This window comes from Nomascus leucogenys, chromosome 12, assembly GCF_006542625.1.
Source record: "Nomascus leucogenys isolate Asia chromosome 12, Asia_NLE_v1, whole genome shotgun sequence".
Taxonomy (NCBI): Eukaryota; Metazoa; Chordata; class Mammalia; order Primates; family Hylobatidae; genus Nomascus; species Nomascus leucogenys.
Genome location: NC_044392.1, coordinates 58,567,517 through 58,589,623, shown reverse-complemented (window position 1 = coordinate 58,589,623; position 22,107 = coordinate 58,567,517). Strand labels below are relative to the sequence as shown.

The 22,107-nt window shown below is 37.9% G+C and overlaps 1 protein-coding gene across 2 annotated transcripts in view; it reads left to right on the top strand.

Moving 5' to 3' along the window:
- The window catches only part of MAN1A2 (mannosidase alpha class 1A member 2), a 176,458-nt gene that overhangs the window by 25,775 nt on the left and 128,576 nt on the right, over positions 1-22,107 (top strand). The window contains exons 1-3 of one of the 2 annotated variants that reach the window (XM_030824770.1): positions 1,321-1,351; positions 9,233-9,488; positions 18,782-18,878. In XM_030824770.1, the coding sequence (XP_030680630.1) occupies positions 9,372-9,488; positions 18,782-18,878 (214 nt within the window). In that variant the 5' untranslated portion in view covers positions 1,321-1,351; positions 9,233-9,371. Of the gene's footprint in view, positions 1-1,320; positions 1,352-9,232; positions 9,489-18,781; positions 18,879-22,107 lie in introns of those variants that run through there. The other variant, XM_030824769.1, reaches the window with a different exon arrangement.

Below are 22,107 nucleotides of genomic sequence, written 5' to 3'. Positions count from 1 at the left end.
ACTATTCTTTTCTATGTACGTCTTACCTTTTCTGTAGCTGTCCGTGGTATTTATTTTCTCTTTCACACATTTTGTACTTACTTTGTTTGTGTATTCATTAGATTGTGAACTCTTGTGGGCAAATCATGTGCCTTATTTTTCTCTGTATCCCTTGCCTTTCACATTTGGTAAATTTTATTGAGTTAAGCTGAAATTACTTGAATGACAGATAACCACTGATTTAATCTGAAATTACCATAAACGCAAACTGAAATCCTTTGAAAACCCTAGTTAGAATAATCTATAACTGCTTTCTACAGAAACAAAATCTTTTAATAGCCAAATAGGTGACCTATACCTAACTAAAGATAAAGACAGTAAGTTTGTGTTGATGGTCCATGGCTGCATTATTAAAGTGGGAGTGCTAAAGCACTTAGTATTTTGTAGAGGCCACATGACCAAAGTAATTGGATTTGGTATAAAAGCTTGAGGTTCTGTGGATTTCTCAGTGCTTAGCCTTAAATCTTTTTTAGCCTCTTTCATGTGGCCAACCAATTCATATTGAGAAACAGTTGGGCTTCTTCATTAACATGTTGTTTTAGGAATGGGATTACTGTTAAGGAGTGGTGATCTCAAATGTGATACAGTTTGTCCTGTTTGGCTTTGAACTACAGTCAGTACACTGGAAAGTATGTGATTCTTAAAATGATAATGTTCAGAAACTTTTGGTCGTTTGTAAGACAGTATTATTCTGTGCAGGTAGAGTACGTTCATTTGCTGTTGAAAATCATCTTAGACCAGATTTGTAAACATCTCCCTTATGATAACACCGTTTTAATTAACCTCTTGGTTATTTCCAAGTTTAAGGAGATCTTCTTTTTATTACCTTGAAGGCATGGCATTTCTTTTTGGAAGGTCTTAAATTCCTTCAGGCACTTGCCAGTAAAGCAGTGTAGAATGCTGTTGTTTCATTATTTTCTGTACCAGTTGCTGACTATCCTATAGTCATTTCCCAAAATCATTCTTGGCCTGTATTGTGCACAAGTAACTATTTATATAACTGCTTCAACTATTTTGTGTGTGTGTGTGCGTGTCTTCCTGGATTCTCTGAAATTCCTTTTGAATATTATTAAAATATAGGATGTTTGAGAAGGCTATTTAATATCTAACTTTGTCATAAAAAAACTTTTAGTATTGGCCATTGTTACTTATCTTTTAAAAGGTAGCATTACATTGTTGATTCATTCATGCCTGGCTAATTTTTTGGTATTTTCAGTAGAGACGGGGTTTCACCGTGTTAGCCAGGATGGTCTCAATCTCCTGACCTCGTGATCCGTCTGCCTCGGCCTCCCAAAGTGCTGGGATTACAGGGGTGAGCCACTGCACCTGGCCTTCATTTTCTCTTTTTATGTTGCTGGCTGGCTAGGACTTCTAGTACAATCAAATAGAAGCCGTGATAGTGAGCATCCTTACTTGCTTCCTTCACTTTGAGAGAGAATTACTTCTGTACTTTGATTATCAGGAATGTGATTTGCTGTAGTTTTTGGAAATATATTTTATTAGGCCGAAGAAGTTCTCTTTTTCTCCATTCACTTTCTTCTTCTGTTTCTACTGAATGAGTGTAAGGGCAGAAGTGACCAAAAGGCTGGAACACTATACTTTTGAGGTTACATTGAAGATGATAAAACCAATGATCAGAGGCCTGTTGGTAAAGCAGGTTTGAGGAAGAGGCAGCGTCAAAGGAAGGATCAATTTTTAACGGTGGTGGATAGAAGAGTGATGTAAAGTGTAGGAAGTGGAAACAGCAAGTGTAGTACTGTTTGAAAAAGTAAAGTGAAGGAAGGGGAACACCAATGAAGGCTGAAGTGGAGGCAGTTTTGAGGGGAGTTTTTATTTATTTTTAAAGGACAGGTGAAACTTCATATTTGTAAGTAAAGGTTAAAGCTCCAGTAGAGAAGGAAAGAGGGAATATAAAGGAAAATTTTTGCCAACCAAAATTCCAGTGTAATTTTATGTATCCCTATGTAAATTAGAATCATCCAGAATGCTTCCAAACATGATTCAAGAGGCTCAGCGGCTTAAGCAAGACAGAAGTTAATTTCTGTTCACACATATGAATTCTGCAGGACAGTTTCAATAAGAGAGGCTGAGAAATAGAGTTTTTATTTAGCAGGATCATGGGCTTAGCCAAAACTTGAGGGCTCTAGGACTAAGGAAGAAGAAAGAAAAGATTTTGGGAGACAGTTTTCAGTATCTGCACAGTACGTGTGAGAAAACTCTTAAATAAAATTTGTCTCTCTCAGTATTTGCATAGTGTTTAAGAAGTCAAAATGCATTTGTCTGTATCTAGACTCTTACTAGCTCCTTGACCCTGAACAAAGTATTTTTCTCTTCATGCCTTAATTTTTTCATAATAAGGTAGAGAATAATGGTGTTTGATAGAGAGTACCTCGTAAGTTGGTATGAGAATTAAATAAGATAATATATGTAATTGATGAAGCCATTGCCTTGTACATCTAAGCTACAATTACTAGTTTTGTTGTCATTTGCCCTTGCTCTTCAAGGATCAGGGCTGTGTTGAAGGACAAAACACACACACAAAAAATAAAATAACAAAAACAACAAACAAAACCTTATATTACTTATGGGATATCCAAAAGTTAATTAAATATTACACATCAAGATACAATTGAAAAGAGTAACTTCAAATCTCATGAGAACTTGTAGATATAGAACTAGATTTTATTTGAAACCTTGGAAGGTACTCAGCCAAACTGCAAAGTTTGAGGGCGCGGTTCTTCACATGACCACTCTCACATCTGGCACCACTTGCAAATTCAGAAGGCTCCCCAGACCACCCTCTGGCTTGATAATTTGCAAGGACTCACAAAGGGATTACAGATTACAGGGATCGAGATTAAAATCAGCCAAGGGAAGAAACACATAGGGTGAAGTCCAGGAAAGTTCCAAATGTTGATCTGCCAGTGTCCTCTTCCCATAGAGTCAGGACATGTTCTTCCAGCACCAATGTGTGACAGTATGCATGATTGCCAACCTGGTAAACTCATTCAAGCTTCAGTGTATAGAGTTTTTATGGGGCTTCATTATGTAGGCGTCATTGATTGATTACTCAATTGCCTGTATGGTTGAACTCAGTCTCCTAATGGACTGATACTGTGTAACCCAGAGCCTTGTCCTAAGCCATATTGTTGGTGTTTATGACATGGCTAGCTTTTACTTTAAAACTGTTAGTTGTGGCCAACCCTACCTGAAGATCTGGTATGGCCAGCACCCATCATAAACAAGCAGACTTCTATCAACTATGACACATTACCTCCCAGAAGCTGAAGTCAATGGTGAGACTTCTCTTTGCACAAGGCCAAATTCTTTACTACACAGGAAGATACAAGACACTGATGAAAAGGAATGATCTTTACAAATGAAAGTCTAACATAATTATCTGTTGAAAATACCAAAGTTAAAAACAATCTTAAAAATATATAAGAGAAAGATCATCCAAGTGAAAATAAAACCCCCAGCTGGAGTAATTTAAAAATCTAGAAATTTGGCTGCCAAAGCAAAATTTGAGGAAGCATTTGCATGGAGATCAAAATGAAAATAAAATTTTGAGTCATATAGGGAAGAAAACTAGCAAGAAAGTTCATAGTGCTACTAAATAGTGCTACTAAATAATTATTGTGAAAACTCAAGGAAAAAAGGAAATAAAGTACATTATTTGCTTTGGCAGTTGTAAAGATTGCTGCATTCACTTGTAATTTGGAACAGAGAAGTTAGAAGGATTGAAATTATTGACTTACATGTGTATAGAACATTACTTTTTACTTGATTCCAAGGTAAGTACAAGGAATTACTTAGCAAAAAAGGGTTATAGTGTTTTTAAAGTGGTATAGTCAGAGTAGTGTATGTTTTCCTATCTCTGTTAATGAAGGTACTAATCATGGAGGCTTTTGTTTTAGTGATTGTTCCAGGTTGTAGTGTGAGGCATGGGCAGAGCTGGGACTAAAATCTTTGTCTCCTGACTTTTGGGTTAAGTATACTTTTTTCTAACTGCAAAATGATTCCTCTTGGAACCCAGTTAATAGGAGGTCTGATTGAATTTCCTGGAATTCTGGAGTTTCTCTTAGGACCAGTCTGGTTAGTCTTTTCTTGCCCTCTAGTTGATATTGGTTCTTCTGAAATAGTTTACTCACTAAACGCTTAAGCAAATAGTGCTTTTTGAGGGACAAATAAAAATAGATCTATAGATTATTTAGATTTTCAAAATGTGTTTGAATAAGGCTCTTCACAATATTGCAACAATGTAGGTTCTCTGATGAGCAAAGTTTGACTGCCTTAACAATAACAAGTGGGATAAGATGATTGGAGCTTTCCTTTAGAGCAAACATTTAGAGGTCTCAATTTTTTATTTTTAAAAATAATTATAAAAATTATTATACATGTTGCTATCAAATGTACTTTTCACCTGTGGAGGAACAACTGATGCTAACACGAAGTTAATAGCAATAGTAAGTGAAAATGGAAAACTGTTACATGGCAGTGTTATTAAGGGGTCTCACCATAACACCATGTCATTAATTTTAATATGGATTTTAATATTTAATATGCATTTGTATTGCCTACCCTGTAGTGAGAGCTGCTGTTTATAACCCTTTTTTTCTTTTTTTTGGAGACATAGTTTTTTTTTTGGAGACCCAGTTTCGCTTTTGTTGGCCCAGGCTGGAGTGCAATGGCACGATCTCAGCTTAGTGAAACCTCCGCCTCCCAGGTTCAAGCAATTCTCCTGCCTCAGCCTCCTGAGTAGCTGGGATTACAGGCACCTACCACCATGCCCAGCTAATTTTTGTATGTTTAGTAGAGACGGGGTTTCACCATGTTGGCCAGGCTGGTCTTGAACCCCTGAGATCAGGTGATCCACCCACCTTGGCCTCCCAAAGTGCTGGGATTACAGGTGTGAGCCACCACACCCGGCCTTACAACTCTTTTGACTGTTTGTAGCCTCATGATGGTATATAGACTTTCTATATCATATTTACTTCAGATGGGGTCTTAGAATCTGTATTTGCATTTTAGTGTTTTTAAACACCTACTATATGCCAGGTATTGTCCTAGGCATTGAGGGATACGTTGGAACAAAAATCAGATAGGGTCTCTGAACTTAATGGAGTTAATAGTCATCAGGAGAGACAGGCATTACTCAAAGAATCACATATGGTTGAGTACTATGAAGGAAAGATACATGGTGCCATCAGACTGTATATTAGGGAGATTTGTCTAATCTAGGAGATACCTGAAGAAGTTATGATTGATCAGTGACTTGAAGGTAAAGAAGAAATTGTAAGAGTGTTTTAAGCGAGGAAACCTCATGCATATGGGATGCATATGGGGCTATTGATGGGAAAGAAAATGATAGGTAAAAGAACTGCAAGAAGGTGGCTGGGCACGGTGGCTCATGCCTGTAATCCCAGCACTTTGGGAGCCTGAGGTGGGCGGATTGCCTGAGCTCAGCAGTTCGTGACCAGCCTGGGCAACATGGTGAAACCCCGTTTCTACTAAAATACAAAAAATTAGCTGGGCGTGGTGGCGTGTGCCTGTAGTCCCAGCTTGTTGGGAGGCTGAAGCAGGAGACTCTGTTGAACCTGGGAGGCAGAGGTTGTGGTGAGCCAAGATCGTGCCACTGCACTCCAGCCTGGGTGACAGAGGGAGACTCTATTTAAAAAAAAAGAAAAAAAAAAAAGAAGAACTGAAAGAAGGTGTGTGGCTGTAGAACAGAGAGCTAGAGGAGTATGTATGAGATGAAGCTTGAGAGATAGATAGAAGGTACATTATACAGAATTCCTTAATAGTCCATAATATAATAGAATTCCTTAGGATAAGGGAAGCCATGAAGTGTTTTAAGTGAGAGTGAGGCATAGTCTGAATAATTTCAGAAAGCACATTGGGTCTATAGTATGGATGGAGAATAGCTTGTGGGTGGGTTGGGGAGTGGTTGGAGAGTGAATGTGTGAAGACTGTTGGAAGCGTATTACAATAGTTCAGGTGAGGCATGATGGTAGCCTCCTTATTGTGGTTCCATCGCACGCTAAAAAGAGTATGCAGAAAAGGAGGACTATGACTAAGTAAGTTCAAGAAGTGTTGTGTTAGGCAACTCTATTGCAGAACATCTCAGGGCTTTTAAAATGCCCATGTGCATGGTGAAACTCTGCGAGGGGATATGGGATGTTTTGTGGCATATATGTCTTGCCCCCCACAGGGTGGGCTCTAGAAAGTGGTGTGTAACACCTGTTCGTGGAAGCTCATTGGTAGGTGAAGATGCTTTCTGAGTGATAACATATGAGCTATTGCAAACATGGTTGGGGATTCCACATGCCATTTAGCAATAACTTGGGGATAACATGGTACTTGGAGATAGAAATGGAAAGCTTGTTTTCCTGGGGAAATCTCCCCATTTGTCATCAGGATGGAAAATTACCCTTGAAAGAGCCAGTCTTCCCCATTTGATGTTGCTCTTCTTTGGGGCCCATTTCCAGGTCCTCTGTTTTTCTGAATCTATGTGCATGCTTGCATAGTGAGTGGGTGAGTTGGGGAAATTCTCGGCTGGAAATGTCAGAATACCCACTGATAGTTACTCCGTAGAATCTGAAATCTTGGGACAATTGAGGGCCGTGGCGGTAATTCATAATAGCAGGCACTTTCCCTCTTTCTCTTCTGTCATGAACCATGTTGGCCATTTGACCTCAGGCTTATTGTCTCTTGATTGCAAGATGGCTCTCTTAGCTTTAGGCTTCACAAATACATTTGAAGACAGGAATAGGTGGTTGGGTGGGTTTAGACTTAGCAGGTAAATGTCCTTTTCTCAACTGGCTCTGTGCATTTGTTAATCTGTAAAGGAAAATTCCTGATAGTTCCCTTTTTTCTCTTTGGTTGAAATAGGGTTTTATGGCTACCCTTAGCTGCAAGGGCAGCTGGGAAAGACTTGATTAACATAGACGGATTATGATCTGTTCTCTGGGGGTAGTAGTAGCACAGTGTTTTTCTGTTGGTAAAATGTGGGGCTGGGATTGGAAGGCTCTTGGGTGTTTCTGCCTTGGATATCTTATATAAGACTTCAATCAGCACCTATGTGCTGATGATGCCCTTGTCTGCCTGAGTCGCCTGAAAAGATCAGCCCTCATGTCAGTTTCTCATGGATTCATTCAGGGACCAACCTTAGTTCCCTGCCCCATTCCTCCCACATCCATCCAGTCTGTAGGCCCCATGGATTCTTCCTCCCTGCTGAATGACCTTTTGTGTTACTGACGGTCTAGCCTACTTCACCTCCCTCTCCCTTTTCTCTCTCTCGTTTCTCTTATCAGCACCTTTTCAGTGCTAATAACTCATTTTTTCTCTAGTGTTTAACATTTTATTGTTAATATTACATAATATTAGATTGTGAATTTTTCTTTTGGCATACAGGTTTATGATTTAGCACGTGCTATTCATGTAACTACCATCATAATTATATATGTAACAATTCTATCATTTAAAAAAAAATACTCCCTTGTGTTATTCCTTTATAGTTAGCCCATCCGTCATCCATAATTCCTGGCTACCACTAATCTATTCACCATGCCTCTTTTTTGTCTTTTTTGAGAATATCATATAAATGGAATCATATAGTATACCTTTTGAAATTGGCTTCTTTCACTCAGATAAGAATGCCTTTGAGATCCATTCAAGGAGTGTGTATAAACAATTCACTCCTTTTTATTGCTGAGTAGTAGTCCGTAGTGTGGATATACCACAGTTTTGTTTAACCATTTATTTTTGGAGGATACCTTGATTGTTTTCAGTTTTTGCCTATTATGGATTAAGCTGCTATAAACATTTGTGTATAGTCCTTTGTCCTCCATTTTTTTTCATTATGGCAAAATACAATTAACATAAAATTTACCATCTTAACCATTTTAAATGTATACAATTCAGTAGCATTAAATACATTCATATTGTTGTACAACCATCACCGTCATCCATTTCCAGAACTCTTTTCATCTTGTAAACCTGAAACTCTGTACCCATTAAACAATAACTTCTCATTATCCCATCTCTGGTTCCTGGCTACCATCATTCTACTTTTTGTCTCTAGGGTTTTGCCTTCTTTAAGTATCTTCTACAAGTGGAATCATACAGTATTTGTCTTTTTGTGCCCAGCTTATATAAAGGTTTTTTTTTTTTTTTAAATGATCACGAGTCTTTATTTCTCTGAGATAAATGCCGAGAAGTGCATTTGCAGGATTCTGTGATAGTTACATCTTTAGTTTTTTTAAAAAACACAAACTTTTCCAAAGTGGAAAAATTTACACCATTTTACATTCTCACTAGCAATGCTATAAGTTCAGCCATCTGCAGAGCTTGAATTAAATTTCTGGAGAGATGACCTATTGACTCTCGGGTTAGGTGTTTACCCTTAGAGTAGTCATCGTTGGTTGATTGATTTGGAAAAGAATGGTTTACAGTAAGTACCACTCTTGTATTCATTCCTGTGGATTGGGGTGGATATAGAGGGAATATTGAACTCTCTTTCACAAAAGTAGGGCTGAGTAGAAAATGGTGTAGGTGTCCATTGCAGTAGTGGTTTCCAAATCTGTGTGTACACCAGAATCATCTGAGGAGCTCTTCATGATACAGATTCATGGGTTTCATGTAGACCTACTAAATTGGAATCTGTTTTTAACAAGAGTTCAAGAGAGTTTCAAGTAGTCATGCCCACATCAGTTGGGAATGTTACATTATAATATCTATGCACTTTTGAAAATTTAAAGGTTTTAGAAGCATATGCTGTACTATATAAATGAAAAACTTCCTGTTCTCTTATCTTTTCCTCTTTTTCTTTGGCCTTATGTTTATATTTTTGTCTCTTCTCTGATACTTATTCTATTTTTGTTTTCTCTCCTCCGTTTAGTTTTCACTGGTGTCTATTTTTTGCAAGTGTCTGTGGATAAGTTACTGTTATCTCTGCTCTTAGTCTGGAAATTGTATAAAGAGATTATAAACAGAGTTTGATCTTAGGTATCCAGGGTGCCTTTTCTTTCTCATTCCAGATCCGAATCTGTCTCACTGATAATTCTTTCCTTTTAATGGCAAAAGTAGAAAACAAGTTCCTGGGTTTAATGGAGAGGTCTTTATGTTTTATATTTAAAGGTTGACATTCTTAAGTAGGCTCACTCTTACGTTTTATTTCCTTCTTTTCTCACAGGGAAGAAGAAGAACGTCTGAGAAATAAAATTCGAGCTGATCATGAGAAGGCCTTGGAAGAAGCAAAAGAAAAATTAAGAAAGTCAAGAGAGGAAATTCGAGCAGAAATTCAGACAGAGAAAAATAAGGTAGTCCAAGAAATGAAGATAAAAGAGAACAAGCCACTGCCACCAGTCCCTATTCCCAAACTTGTAGGAATAAGTGGTGGAGACCCAGAAGATAATGACATAAGAGAGAAAAGGGAAAAAATTAAAGAGGTAATAAGCTGAGTTTTGTGATATGGAGTGTTTATGGATTTGTATTTGGATATAAACAAATTATATAATCTATGGTATCCTGTTTTGATCTGTTTGTTCTTGGGTCGTAGTTGTAGTATAGTTTCCAGGTTGGTAATAAGGACTAGAACTCTTTCTTGTTTTTTTTTTTTTTTTTAAATGTTAATTATAATGTAATTATTGGACACTTAAAATATTTTTGATACAACTTTTGGATGGTTAGTGCCACTCATTCTTTGTTCAGAGATCTTTTGAAATTCAGCATTTTATTAATAATATATTTGTATATAACTTATTGTCTAAGCAGTTTCTTAAATGTTCAGTTACAAAGGGACTCTGCTAGATACTATGCAGATCACCTCATAAACATGCTTCTAAAGAGCTAGCATTATATCTCCAATTTTTTAAGGAATATGTCATGATATCCCTCAACTATACTGTAGATTAACACATTCCTTCCAAAAAGTCTCCATGGATTGAAAAATGGGAAAGAATTGATTTCAAAATTCTTTAAATTTATTTAGCCTCAGAAGTCTTTCAATTTGTTATTCTGTAGTTACTTAAAAGTAAAGAGAATACCAGATGGGAAAAATCTAGTGAATATTTGAGTTAAACTTTGTTAATTAGAACTCCTGAAAATTCTGGGTGAAGTTTGTAATTATACTGCCTGTGAAGACAAATATTTTATCAGAGTGTAATTGTACCAACAATATTTCAGAAGGTTTAATTATTATGAAGTAAGATAAATTTAGTTCAAGTAATCAAATATCTATTTGGATATATTCTAGTAATAGATACAGAAGGTATAGCAGATACTTTAAGCTTAGCCTTATGAATTATTATAAAACGTTGACCTTGATGGAGTAGAAATAGAGCTGTGCTCTGATTTTACCTCACCTCTAGAGTCTGTTTTATATGTAGACTACTTAAGGCACTTCCTTCCGACAGTGTTGGGAGAGACAATGATAGATTTTTTTTCAGATGCCTGACTTGCTTTTTTTCAGATGTCATTACAATGTACTGAAATACTGTTTTCAAATACCTAATAATTCAGATAGATAACCATGTGTGTTCAGGGGACCCCCAGATGATCCTCAGGGTCAGTGACTCACCAGAAGTACTCATGGAACTCAGCATATAGAAATATATTTTAGTTTGCTGAACTTTTATCCTGTTATTTTACTGAAGTTATTTATTCTTACAGCTTTTTTGTAGATTGCTTGTGATTTTTCTTATACATAGTCATGTCTTCTGTGAAGAGATACTTTTACTTTTTCCTTCTTGATTTTTATACCTTTCATATTTTTTTTCTTGTCATACTGCAGTGGCTAGGAGTTCTAATACATTGTTCAAAATAAGTGGTGAGAATGGACATACTAGGTTTGTTCCCAGCTTTAGGGGTTAAGCGTCCAGTCTTTTGCCATTAACTATGTTGTGTCAACTGTAGGTTTTTTAAAGATGCTGTTTATTAGGTTGAGGGTGTCTCCTTGTAGTTGTAGTTTGAGAGTTTTATCATGAATGAGTGTTGAATTTTGTCAGATGCGTTGTCTTCATTTTTCTCTAGATGACTGTATGATGTTTTTCCTTTATTCTGTTAACATGGTAAATTACATTGTTTTTTGGATGTTAAATTAGTCTTATATTCCTGGGTTAAACTCCACTTTGTCATGGTATAGTATCTGTCTTAGATGTTGCTAATTTTTCTTAAGGAATTTTGCATCTGTGTTATTGAGATACATTGGTCTTGAGTTTTCTTGTAATATCTTTGCTTGATTTTGGTGTCTGATTAATGCTGGCTGCATAAAGCAAGTTAGGAAATGTTTAATGAATAGTACGCTGTTAAATGAATAGATTTTTGGTCTACTATTATATAATTCATCTGATACATAATTAAATAGTCTGCTGTTGTATAACTCAGAACTCCTTGGGTTGTAAGACACTCAGCTCAAACTAAGTGATACAAATAGTATTTATTGGTTTAATGGCTCTAAACAAGGGCTTCAAGTTTGGCTGAATCCAAGCCTGTAGATATTATTGTGAGTGTTAAGCATCTGTCTCTTTCCTTTTGCTAGTTTCTCCATGCTGGCAGAGAGCCATTATGAGCTCCAGGATTATATATTACATAGACCATGAGATTGCAGAATAAAAATGTCCCTCTATCTCCTGATGTCTATAACAATATGTGTAAAAAGAACTTGATTGTTCCTACTTGAATCACATGTATCCACTCACTTTGTTTAGGGCAGGGGTTGACAGCTACAACCGTGGGCCAAATTCTGCTTGCTGTTTGTTTTTTAAAAATAAATTTTAGGCCGGGCACGGTGGCTCACACCTGTAATCCCAGCACTTAGGGAGGCCAAAGTGGGTGGATCACGAGGTCAGGAGATCAGGACCATTCTGGCTAACATGGTGAAACCCCGTCTCTACTAAAAATAACAAAAAATTAGCCGGGCGTGGTGGCGGGCGCCTGTAGTCCCAGGAGGCTGAGGCAGGAGAATGGTGTGAACCCGGGAGATGGAGCTTGCAGTGAGCTGAGCTTGCGTCACTGCATTCCAGCCTGGGTGACAGAGCAAGACTCCATCTCAAACAAAAATAAATGAATAAAATAAATTTTAATTTGAACATAACCGTGTCCATTTACTTACATATTATCTGGGACTGCTTTTGTGCTGTAACAGCAGAGTTAGTTTGTTGATCTCTGGTCTAAGGATAAGGGATTTTCTAGCTAGGCTGAGTTAATTGATGGTAGAAGCAGAGCCCCTTGATTGACAGCTCTGTTATATGTGAGGAAAGGGGAGCTGTCCCCAAAAAGACTTAACATTTCTCAAAAGGAAGGAATCCCAAACAGATATGTACCTCCTGAAGAAAGAGGACTTGTCTATTATGCCGATTTTTTTCCTGTCATATAAGATGAGATTAAACATAATTATGTATGTTTTCATACTGATACAAATTTTTTTATTTGTTTATTTTTATTTTTTTATTTTTTATTTATTTTTTTATTATTATACTTTGGGTTTTAGGGTACATGTGCACAATGTGCAGGTTTGTTACATATGTATTCATGTGCCATGTTGTTTTGCTGCACCCATTAACTCGTCATTTAGCATTAGGTATATCTCCTAATGCTGTCCCTCCCCCCTCCCCCCACCCCACAACAGTCCCCAGAGTGTGATGTTCCCCTTCCTGTGTCCATGAGTTCTCATTGTTCAATTCCCACCTATGAGTGAGAACATGTGGTGTTTGGTTTTTTGTCTTTGTGATAGTTTACTGAGAATGATGTTTTCCAGTTTCATCCATGTCCCTACAAAGGACATGAACTCATCATTTTTTATGGCTGCATAGTATTCCATGGTGTATATGTGCCACATTTTCTTAATCCAGTCTATCGTTGTTGGACATTTGGGTTGGTTCCAACTCTTTGCTATTGTGAATAGTGCCGCAATAAACATACATGTGCATGTGTCTTTATAGCAGCATGATTTATAGTCCTTTGGGTATATACCCAGTAATGGGACGGCTGGGTCAAATAGTATTTCTAGCTCTAGATCCCTGAAGAATCACCACACTGACTTCCACAATGGTTGAACTAGTTTACAGTCCCACCAACAGTGTAAAAGTGTTCCTATTTCTCCACATCCTCTCCAGCACCTGTTGTTTCCTGACTTTTGAATGATGGCCATTCTAACTGGTGTGAGATGGTATCTCACTGTGGTTTTGATTTGCATTTCTCTGATGGCCAGCGATGATGAGCATTTTTTCATGTGTTTTTTGGCTGCATAAATGTCTTCTTTTGAGAAGTGTCTGTTCATGTCCTTTGCCCACTTTTTGATGGGGTTGTTTGTTTTTTTCTTGTAAATTTGTTTTGAGTTCCTTGTAGATTCTGGATATTAGCCCTTTGTCAGATGAGTAGGTTGCAAAAATTTTCTCCCATTCTGTAGGTTGCCTGTTCACTCTGATGGTAGTTTCTTTTGCTGTGCAGAAGCTCTTTAGTTTAATTAGATCCCATTTGTCAATTTTGGCTTTTGTTGCCATTGCTTTTGGTGTTTTAGACATGAAGTCCTTGCCCACACCTATGTCCTGAATGGCATTGCCTAGGTTTTCTTGTAGGATTTTAAAGGTTTTAGGTCTAACATGTAAGTCTTTAATCCATCTTGAATTAATTTTTGTATAAGGTGTAAGGAAGGGATCCAGTTTCAGTTTTCTACATATGGCTAGCCAGTTTTCCCAGCACCATTTATTAAATAGGGAATCCTTTCCCCATTTCTTGTTTTTGTCAGGTTTGTCAAAGATCAGATAGTTGTAGATATGCGGCATCATTTCTGAGGGCTCTGTTCTGTTCCATTGATCTATGTCTCTGTTGTGGTACCAGTACCATGCTGTTTTGGTTACTGTAGCCTTATAGTATAGTTTGAAGTCAGGTAGCATGATGCCTCCAGCTTTGTTCTTTTGGCTTAGGATTGACTTGGCGATGCGGGCTCTTTTTTGGTTCCATATGAACTTTAAAGTAGTTTTTTCCAATTCTGTGAAGAAAGTCATTGGTAGCTTGATGGGGATGGCATTGAATCTATAAATTACCTTGGGCAGTATGGCCATTTTCACGATATTGATTCTTCTAACCCATGAACATGGAATGTTCTTCCATTTGTTTGTATCCTCTTTTATTTCATTGAGCAGTGGTTTGTAGTTCTCCTTGAAGAGGTCCTTCACATCCCTTGTAAGTTGGATTCCTAGGTATTTTATTCTCTTTGAAGCAATTGTGAATGGGAGTTCACTCATGATTTGGCTCTCTGTTTGTCTGTGATTGGTGTACAAGAATGCTTGTGATTTTTGCACATTGATTTTGTATCCAGAGACTTTGCTGAAGTTGCTAATCAGCTTAAGGAGATTTGGGCTGAGATGATGGGGTTTTCTAGATATACAATCATGTCATCTGCAAACAGGGACAATTTGACTTTCTCTTTTCCTAATTGAATACCCTTTATTTCCTTCTCCTGCCTAATTGCTCTGGCTAGAACTTCCAGCACTATGTTGAATAGGAGTGGTGAGAGAGGGCATCCCTGTCTTGTGCCAGTTTTCAAAGGGAATGCTTCCAGTTTTTGCCCATTCAGTATGATATTGGCTGTGGGTTTGTCACAGATAGCTCTTATTATTTTGAGATATGTCCCATCAATACCTAATTTAGTTAGAGTTTTTAGCATGAAGGGTTGTTGAATTTTGTCAAAGGCCTTTTCTGCATCTATTGAGATAACCATGTGGTTTTTGTCTTTGGTTCTGTTTATATGCTGGATTACATTTATTGATTTGCGTATGTTGAACCAGCCTTGCATCCCAGCGATGAAGCCCACTTGATCATGGTGTATAAGCTTTTTGATGTGCTGCTGGATTCGGTTTGCCAGTATTTTACTGAGGATTTTTGCATCAATGTTCATCAAGGATATTGGTCTGAAATTCTCTTTTTTGGTTATGTCTCTGCCAGGCTTTGGTATCAGGACAATGCTGGCTTCATAAAATGTGTTAGGGAGGATTCCCTCTTTTTCTATCAATTGGAATAGTTTGAGAAGGAATGGTACCAGTTCCTCCTTGTACCTCTGGTAGAATTCGGCTGTGAATCCATCAGGTCCTGGACTCTTTTTGGTTGGTAAGCTGTTGATTATTGCCACAATTTCAGAACCTGTTATTGGTCTATTCAGAGATTCAACTTCTTCCTGGTTTAGTCTTGGGAGAGTGTATTTGTCGAGGAATTTATCCATTTCTTCTAGATTTTCTAGTTTATTTGCATAGAGGTGTTTGTAGTATTCTCTAATGGTAGATTGTATTTCTGTGGGATCGGTGGTGATATCCCCTTTCTCATTTTTTATTGCATCTATTTGATTCTTCTCTCTTTTCTTCTTTATTAGTCTTGCTAGCGGTCTATCAATTTTGTTGATCTTTTCAAAAAACCAGCTCCTGGATTCATTAATTTTTTGAAGGGTTTTTTGTGTCTCTATCTCCTTCAGTTCTGCTCTGATTTTAGTTATTTCTTGCCTTCTGCTAGCTTTTGAATGTGTTTGCTCTTGCTTTTCTAGTTCTTTTAATTGTGATGTTGGGGTGTCAATTTTGGATCTTTCCTGCTTTCTCTTGTGGGCATTTAGTGATATAAATTTCCCTCTACACACTGCTTTGAATGTGTCCCAGAGATTCTGGTATGTTGTGTCTTTGTTCTCGTTGGTTTCAAAGAACATCTTTACTTCTGCCTTCATTTCATTATGTACCCAATAGTCATTCAGGAGCAGGTTGTTCAGTTTCCATGTAGTTGAGCGGTTTTGAGTGAGTTTCCTAATCCTGAGTTCTAGTTTGATTGCACTGTGGTCTGAGAGACAGTTTGTTATAATTTCTGTTCTTTTACATTTGCTGAGGAGAGCTTTACTTCCAACTATGTGGTCAATTTTGGAATAGGTGTGGTGTGGTGCTGAAAAAAATGTATATTCTGTTGATTTGGGGTGGAGAGTTCTGTAGATGTCTATTAGGTCCACTTTGTGCAGAGCTGAGTTCAATTCCTGGATATCCTTGTTAACTTTCTGTCTCTTTGATCTGTCTAATGTTGACAGTGGGGTGTTAAAGTCTCCCATTATTATTGTGTGGGAGTCTAAGTCCCTTTGTAGGTCACTCAGGACTTGCTTTATGAATCTGGGTGCTCCTGTGTTGGGTGCATACATATTTAGGATAGTTAGCTCTTCTTGTTGAATTGATCCCTTTACCATTATGTAATGGCCTTCTTTGTCTCTTTTGATCTTTGTTGGTTTAAAGTCTGTTTTATCAGAGACTAGGATTGCAACCCCTGCCTTTTTTTGTTTTCCATTTGCTTGATAGATCTTCCTCCATCCCTTTATTTTGAGTCTATGTGTGTCTCTGCACGTGAGATGTATTTCCTGAATACAGCACACTGATGGGTCCTGACTCCTTATCCAGTTTGCCAGTCTGTGTCTTTTAATTGGAGCATTTAGCCCATTTACTTTTAAAGTTAATATTGTTATGTGTGAATCTGATCCTGTCATTATGATGTTAGTTGGTTATTTTGCTCGTTAGTTGATGCAGTTTCTTCCTAGCCTCGATGGTCTTTACAATTTGGCATGTTTTTGCAGGGGCTGGTACCTGTTGTTCCTTTCCATGTTTAGTGCTTCCTTCAGGAGCTCTTTTAGGGCAGGCCTGGTGGTGACAAAATCACTCAGCATTTGCTTGTCTGTAAAGTATTTTATTTCTCCTTCACTTATGAAGCTTAGTTTGGCTGGATATGAAATTCTGGGTTGAAAATTCTTTTCTTTAAGAATGTTGAATATCAGCCCCCACTCTCTTCTGGCTTGTAGAGTTTCTGCCGAGAGATCAGCTGTTATTCTGATGGGCTTCCCTTTGTGGGTAACCCGACCTTCCTCTCTGGCTGCCCTTAACATTTTTTCCTTCATTTCAACTTTGGTGAATCTGACAATTATGTGTCTTGGAGTTGCTCTTCTCGAGGAGTATCTTTGTGGCGTTCTCTGTATTTCCTGAATCTGAATGTTGGCCTGCCTTGCTAGATTGGGGAAGTTCTCCTGGATAATATCTTGCAGAGTGTTTTCCAACTTGGTTCCATTCTCCCCATCATTTTCAGGTACACCAATCAGACATAGGTTTGGTCTTTTCACATAGTCCCAAATTTCTTGGAGGCTTTGTTCATTTCTTTTTATTCTTTTTTCTCTAAACTTCCCTTCTGGCTTCATTTCATTCATTTCATCTTCCATCAGCGATACCCTTTCTTCCAGTTGATCGCATCTGCTACCGAGGCTTCTGCAATCTTTGCGTAGTTCTCGAAACTTGGCTTTCAGCTCCATCAGCTCCTTGAAGCCCTTCTCTCCATTGGTTATTCTAGTTATCCATTCTTCTAATTTTTTTTCAAAGTTTTTAACTCCTTTGCTATTGTTTTGAATTTCCTCCTGTAGCTCGGAGTAGTTTGATCGTCTGAAGCCTTCTTCTCTCAACTCGTCAAAGTCATCCTCCGTCCAGCTTTGTTCCGTTGCTGGTGAGGAACTGCGTTCCTTTGGAGGAGGAGAGGTGCTCTGCTTTTTAGAGTTTCCAGTTTTTCTGCTCTGTTTTTTCCCCATCTTTGTGGTTTTATCTACTTTTGGTCTTTGATGATGGTGATGTACAGATGAGTTTTTGGTGTGGATGTCCTTTCTGTTTATTAGTTTTCCTTCTACCAGACAGGACCCTCAGCTGCAGGTCTGTTGGAGTTTACTAGAGGTCCACTCCAGACCCTGTTTGGCTGGGTGTCAGCAGCGGTGGCTGCAGAACAGCGGATTTTCGTGAGACCACAAATTCTGCTGTCTGATAGTTCATCTGGAAGTTTTGTCTCAGAGGAGTACCCGACTGAGTGCGGTGTCAGTCTGTCCCTACTGGGGGGTGCCCCCCAGTTAGGCTTCTCAGGGGTGAGGGACCCACTTTAGGAGGCAGTCTGTCCATTCTCAGATCTCCAGCTGCGTGCTGGGAGAACCACTACTCTCTTCAAAGCTGTCAGTCAGACAGGGACATTTAAGTCTGCAGAGGTTCCTGCTGAGTTTTTGTTTGTGCCCTGCCCCCAGAGGTGGAGCCTACAGAGGCAGGCAGGCCTCTTTGAGCTGTGGTGGGCTCCACCCAGTTCGAGCTTCCTGGCTGCTTTGTTTACCTAAGCAAGCCTGGGCAATGGTGGGCGCCCCTCCCCCAGTCTTGCTGCCGCCTTGCAGTTTGATCTCAGACTGCTGTGCTAGCAATGAGCGAGACTCCGTGGGCATAGGAGCCAGGTGCGGGACACAATCTCCTAGTGTGCCGTTTTCCAGGCCCGTTGGAAAAGCGCAGCATTAGGGTGGGACTGACCCGATTTTCCAGGTGCCGTCTGTTACCCCTTGCTTTGACTAGGAAAGGGAACTCCCTGACCCCTTGCACTTCCCGAGTGGGGCAATGCCTCGCCCTGTTTCGGCTCATGCACAGTGCGCTTCACGGACTGTCCTGCACCCACTGTTTGGCACTCCCTAGTGAGATGAAACTGGTACCTCAAACAGAAATGCAGAAATCACCCGTCTTCTGTGTCGCTCAGGCTGGGAGCTGGAGACTGGAGCTGTTCCTATTCGGCCATCTTGGCTCCACCTGATACAAATGTTAATTGAATAATGTACTAATGTAGATCTAGAAGAATGGGCAAGGATATAGTAATAGAACCCAAAATTGTATGAAATAAACAGTTTGTGAAAATTTAAATTGATGGATTTTAATTTTTCTCTTTTCAGATGATGAAACATGCTTGGGATAACTATAGGACATATGGGTGGGGACATAATGAACTCAGACCTATTGCAAGGAAAGGACACTCCCCTAACATATTTGGTAAGTTTACTTTTTCTAATTACCATTTCCATTTTCTACCTCCATCTTTTAAAACAAGATGTAACTTTTCAAAGTACTTTCTAAAATCTGAGTATTTCTGTGGAACTATAATTTGAAGAAACATGTATGATTTTTTCAAGTGTCAGTCATGATTAAGTTCCAGTTACTTTGGAGTACACATGTATGTGGTAGATTTTCTATTTACATGTGAATGCTTTAGTCATTTATCTGAGTATTTTAAAGTTTTTTTTTTTGGTATTTTTTTCTTTAGTGTCAGGAAAAGTGGGCACCTACTTGTCATTTTTTTCTTCAACACAATACCTATTCTGATATTCACATCACAGAGGAAGAGGGGAGGGATAGGAAATTCTTGTAGTTCTATGTACTTTTTTTTAAAAAGTTACATACTTGGGATGATTGGGTTACTGAATTCAGTGGGTTATGTTGTACATTCACAGCTCCTAAGGAAAAATTAACAATGTGTTCTGTGAATGAAGGTTTGGGGAAGAGCTGTGTTCATCTTGAGTTTGTTCATCCTACTTTCCTTGAGCTCAGTTCACTTATAAAACTTCCCAGTTTAACTTAACCAATTTAACAACTTTTACTAAACCCAAAGATAAGTCTTCAGAATTGTTAAGCTACTCTTTGTAGTCTTCACTCCTTTCCCCCATTTTAAATGCTTCTTGATGTGACTTGATGATTATCTTTTAAATAATGATAGATGAAGGCAAGAAAATTTTAATGGGCTAAAAAGACACAAACTAGTTATATGCAATCTGATTTTATTACCTGTAGTAAACCATCACAATAATTCAAATAACAGGAATTTTCTTTTTGACACTAGGGAAGGATTTTTCTAATGCTGTGACTTTTGTTATAATTTGTTCATTGTTGCTTGCTTTTGGTCAAAAAAGAAAATGTCTTAAAAAATAATTTCTGTTGGGTTTCAGAGATGTTGTGGTAGAGGAGTAAAGGAAAAAAATTTCCTCTAGGTAATCAGTGACTACTAGAGACTTCATAATATGATATTTAATTTATCAGCCATTATGTAATGAAATAAAGTATATTTTCTTAGCAGAGTTTTGGACTGGAAAGTTCTTACTGCTTTGTGGATGTCACAATATGAGGCATTAGTGCAATACAGACATTCCACGGTGAAACCCCGTCTCTACTAAAAATACAAAAAAATTAGCTGGGCGTGGTGGCGGGCACCTGTAGTCCCAGCTACTCGGAGAGGCTGAGGCAGGAGAATGGCGTGAACCTGGGAGGCGGAGCTTGCAGCGAGCCGAGATTGCGCCACTGCACTCCAGCCTGGGCCACACAGTGAGACTCCGTCTCAAAAAAAAAAAAAAAAAAAAATTTTAGAACCTCCCTTCAAGTAACTGTTCCTTTATGTTAAACTCAATGGTAAATTGTGAGCCTTCTAAAAAATTGGAGTATAAAAATATATTGAAAATAAAAATTGGATGTCAATTTTTTATTTTTTTCAAACAATATTTTTCAGAACATCTAATATATTAATATTTATCAAATAGATACTGGTCCTATCTGTTTACCAAATAAATATTGCTGCTTTAGTAAACTTTAAAGATAGAAGAAAATTAATTTTGACACTTAGGAAACATCTATTGTGAGAAGAAAATTATAGTGAAATGGTAGAAAAAGAAAATCTACAGAATTTTCAATAGTCAAAATTAGGTGCTGCTTATTTTTTATTAAATTTTTGAGTGGTTACAGTTTCTTTTCCAGCCAGGTAAGCTAAGTAGGAATAGATCCATTATTATGTTTTGTCTTATGTTTGTAGCTATGCAGTTAGTTAAAGGATTATTTTTTATAGTTTAATACTTTGTTTTCTACTTACTCTGTTTTGTGTATCTCAAATTCTTGCCAGTAAGTACAATTTGAGTTTTTTTAATCTATTTTTTATCTTTTTCTTTTTTAAAAAATGGTAAAAGTCTAAGGGAAGGGTGGTAAGTAGTTCTCAGTGTCTCATTTGACATCTCAAATTTAGTATGCCTTTACAGAATAGGAATATATAGGTGGATACTGAACCTTTGCTTGCAGTATTCTAGATTTTAGGGAAAACATTAACTTAAAACACTCTCCTTTTTGTTAGCCTTGATTATTAAACAATTCTTTTATATGGTAACTGAGATAGGGGCTCCTCTGACTTCTGTCTAGTTAGTTCTTGGCATCAGAGTCCTCTTTACATGCAGATAACAGAAAATCCATTGCAAAATGGCTTAAGCTAAAAAGAAAACTTAGTCAGCTGAATGAATTCCTGGTGTATATCTGATTCTACCTGAGCTTTTTTACTTTTCTTTTCTGTTTTCCTGTGTGTTGATATAATCAAGCTGGTTTCTTAGCAGGATGGCTGCAGCAGTTTGAAGCTTCGTATCTTCATACTACCACATCTGTGGGAAAGAGAACATTGTAGAGAAGAGAGCACTCGGATGTCTTAGAAATATAATTGAAATACTCACTGTTTCTTATTGTCTCTGATTAGGTCTTGTGCCCATTGTTGAACCAAATGCTGTGCTTAGGAGGATGGGACATGTTCTTTTTGTTTTGCTTAGTTAGGGTCTGGCTCTGGAGCCAGGAGAGGGGAGAAGGAAATGTTGCTGGATGTAAGTTAGCACTGATACTAATTATTCTAACAGTGATTAATAGTTAGAATGGCTGGGTGCAGTGGCACATAGTCCCAGCTCCGCAGGAGGTTGAGATGGGAGGATCACCTGGGGCCAGGAGTCCAAGGCTACGGGGCGCCATGATCATGATGCCTGTGGATAGCCACTGTGCCTAACCTGGGCAACATAGCAACATAGCAAAACCCTTTCTCTTAAAAAAAAAAAAAAAAAAACCCAGAATGAGTTCTTCCTATTTAGATGTTCTGGAAAATAGAAAGTTTTGTTAGGGATAGGTCTTTTTGCATGTAGAAGAAGTTATTTTAATTTGGAAAAAGAGTATTCTTTGATTTTGCAATGCTTTCTGAGGGGTGCATTTTATTTTCCAGGTGTGTGTGTGTGTGTGTGTGTGTATTTATATGTAAATATGTTCCTTTTGTTATTTCTGACTTAACTGTGATTTGATTTGTACATGTTTTGTTGAAGATTGTTGCTTCTATATTAATAAAAGATACTGCTCTGTACTTTTCTTGTATTATCTTTGTCTTGTTTTGATATCAGTGTAATGCCAGACTCAGAAAATGATTTGGGAAGTGTTTTCTGCT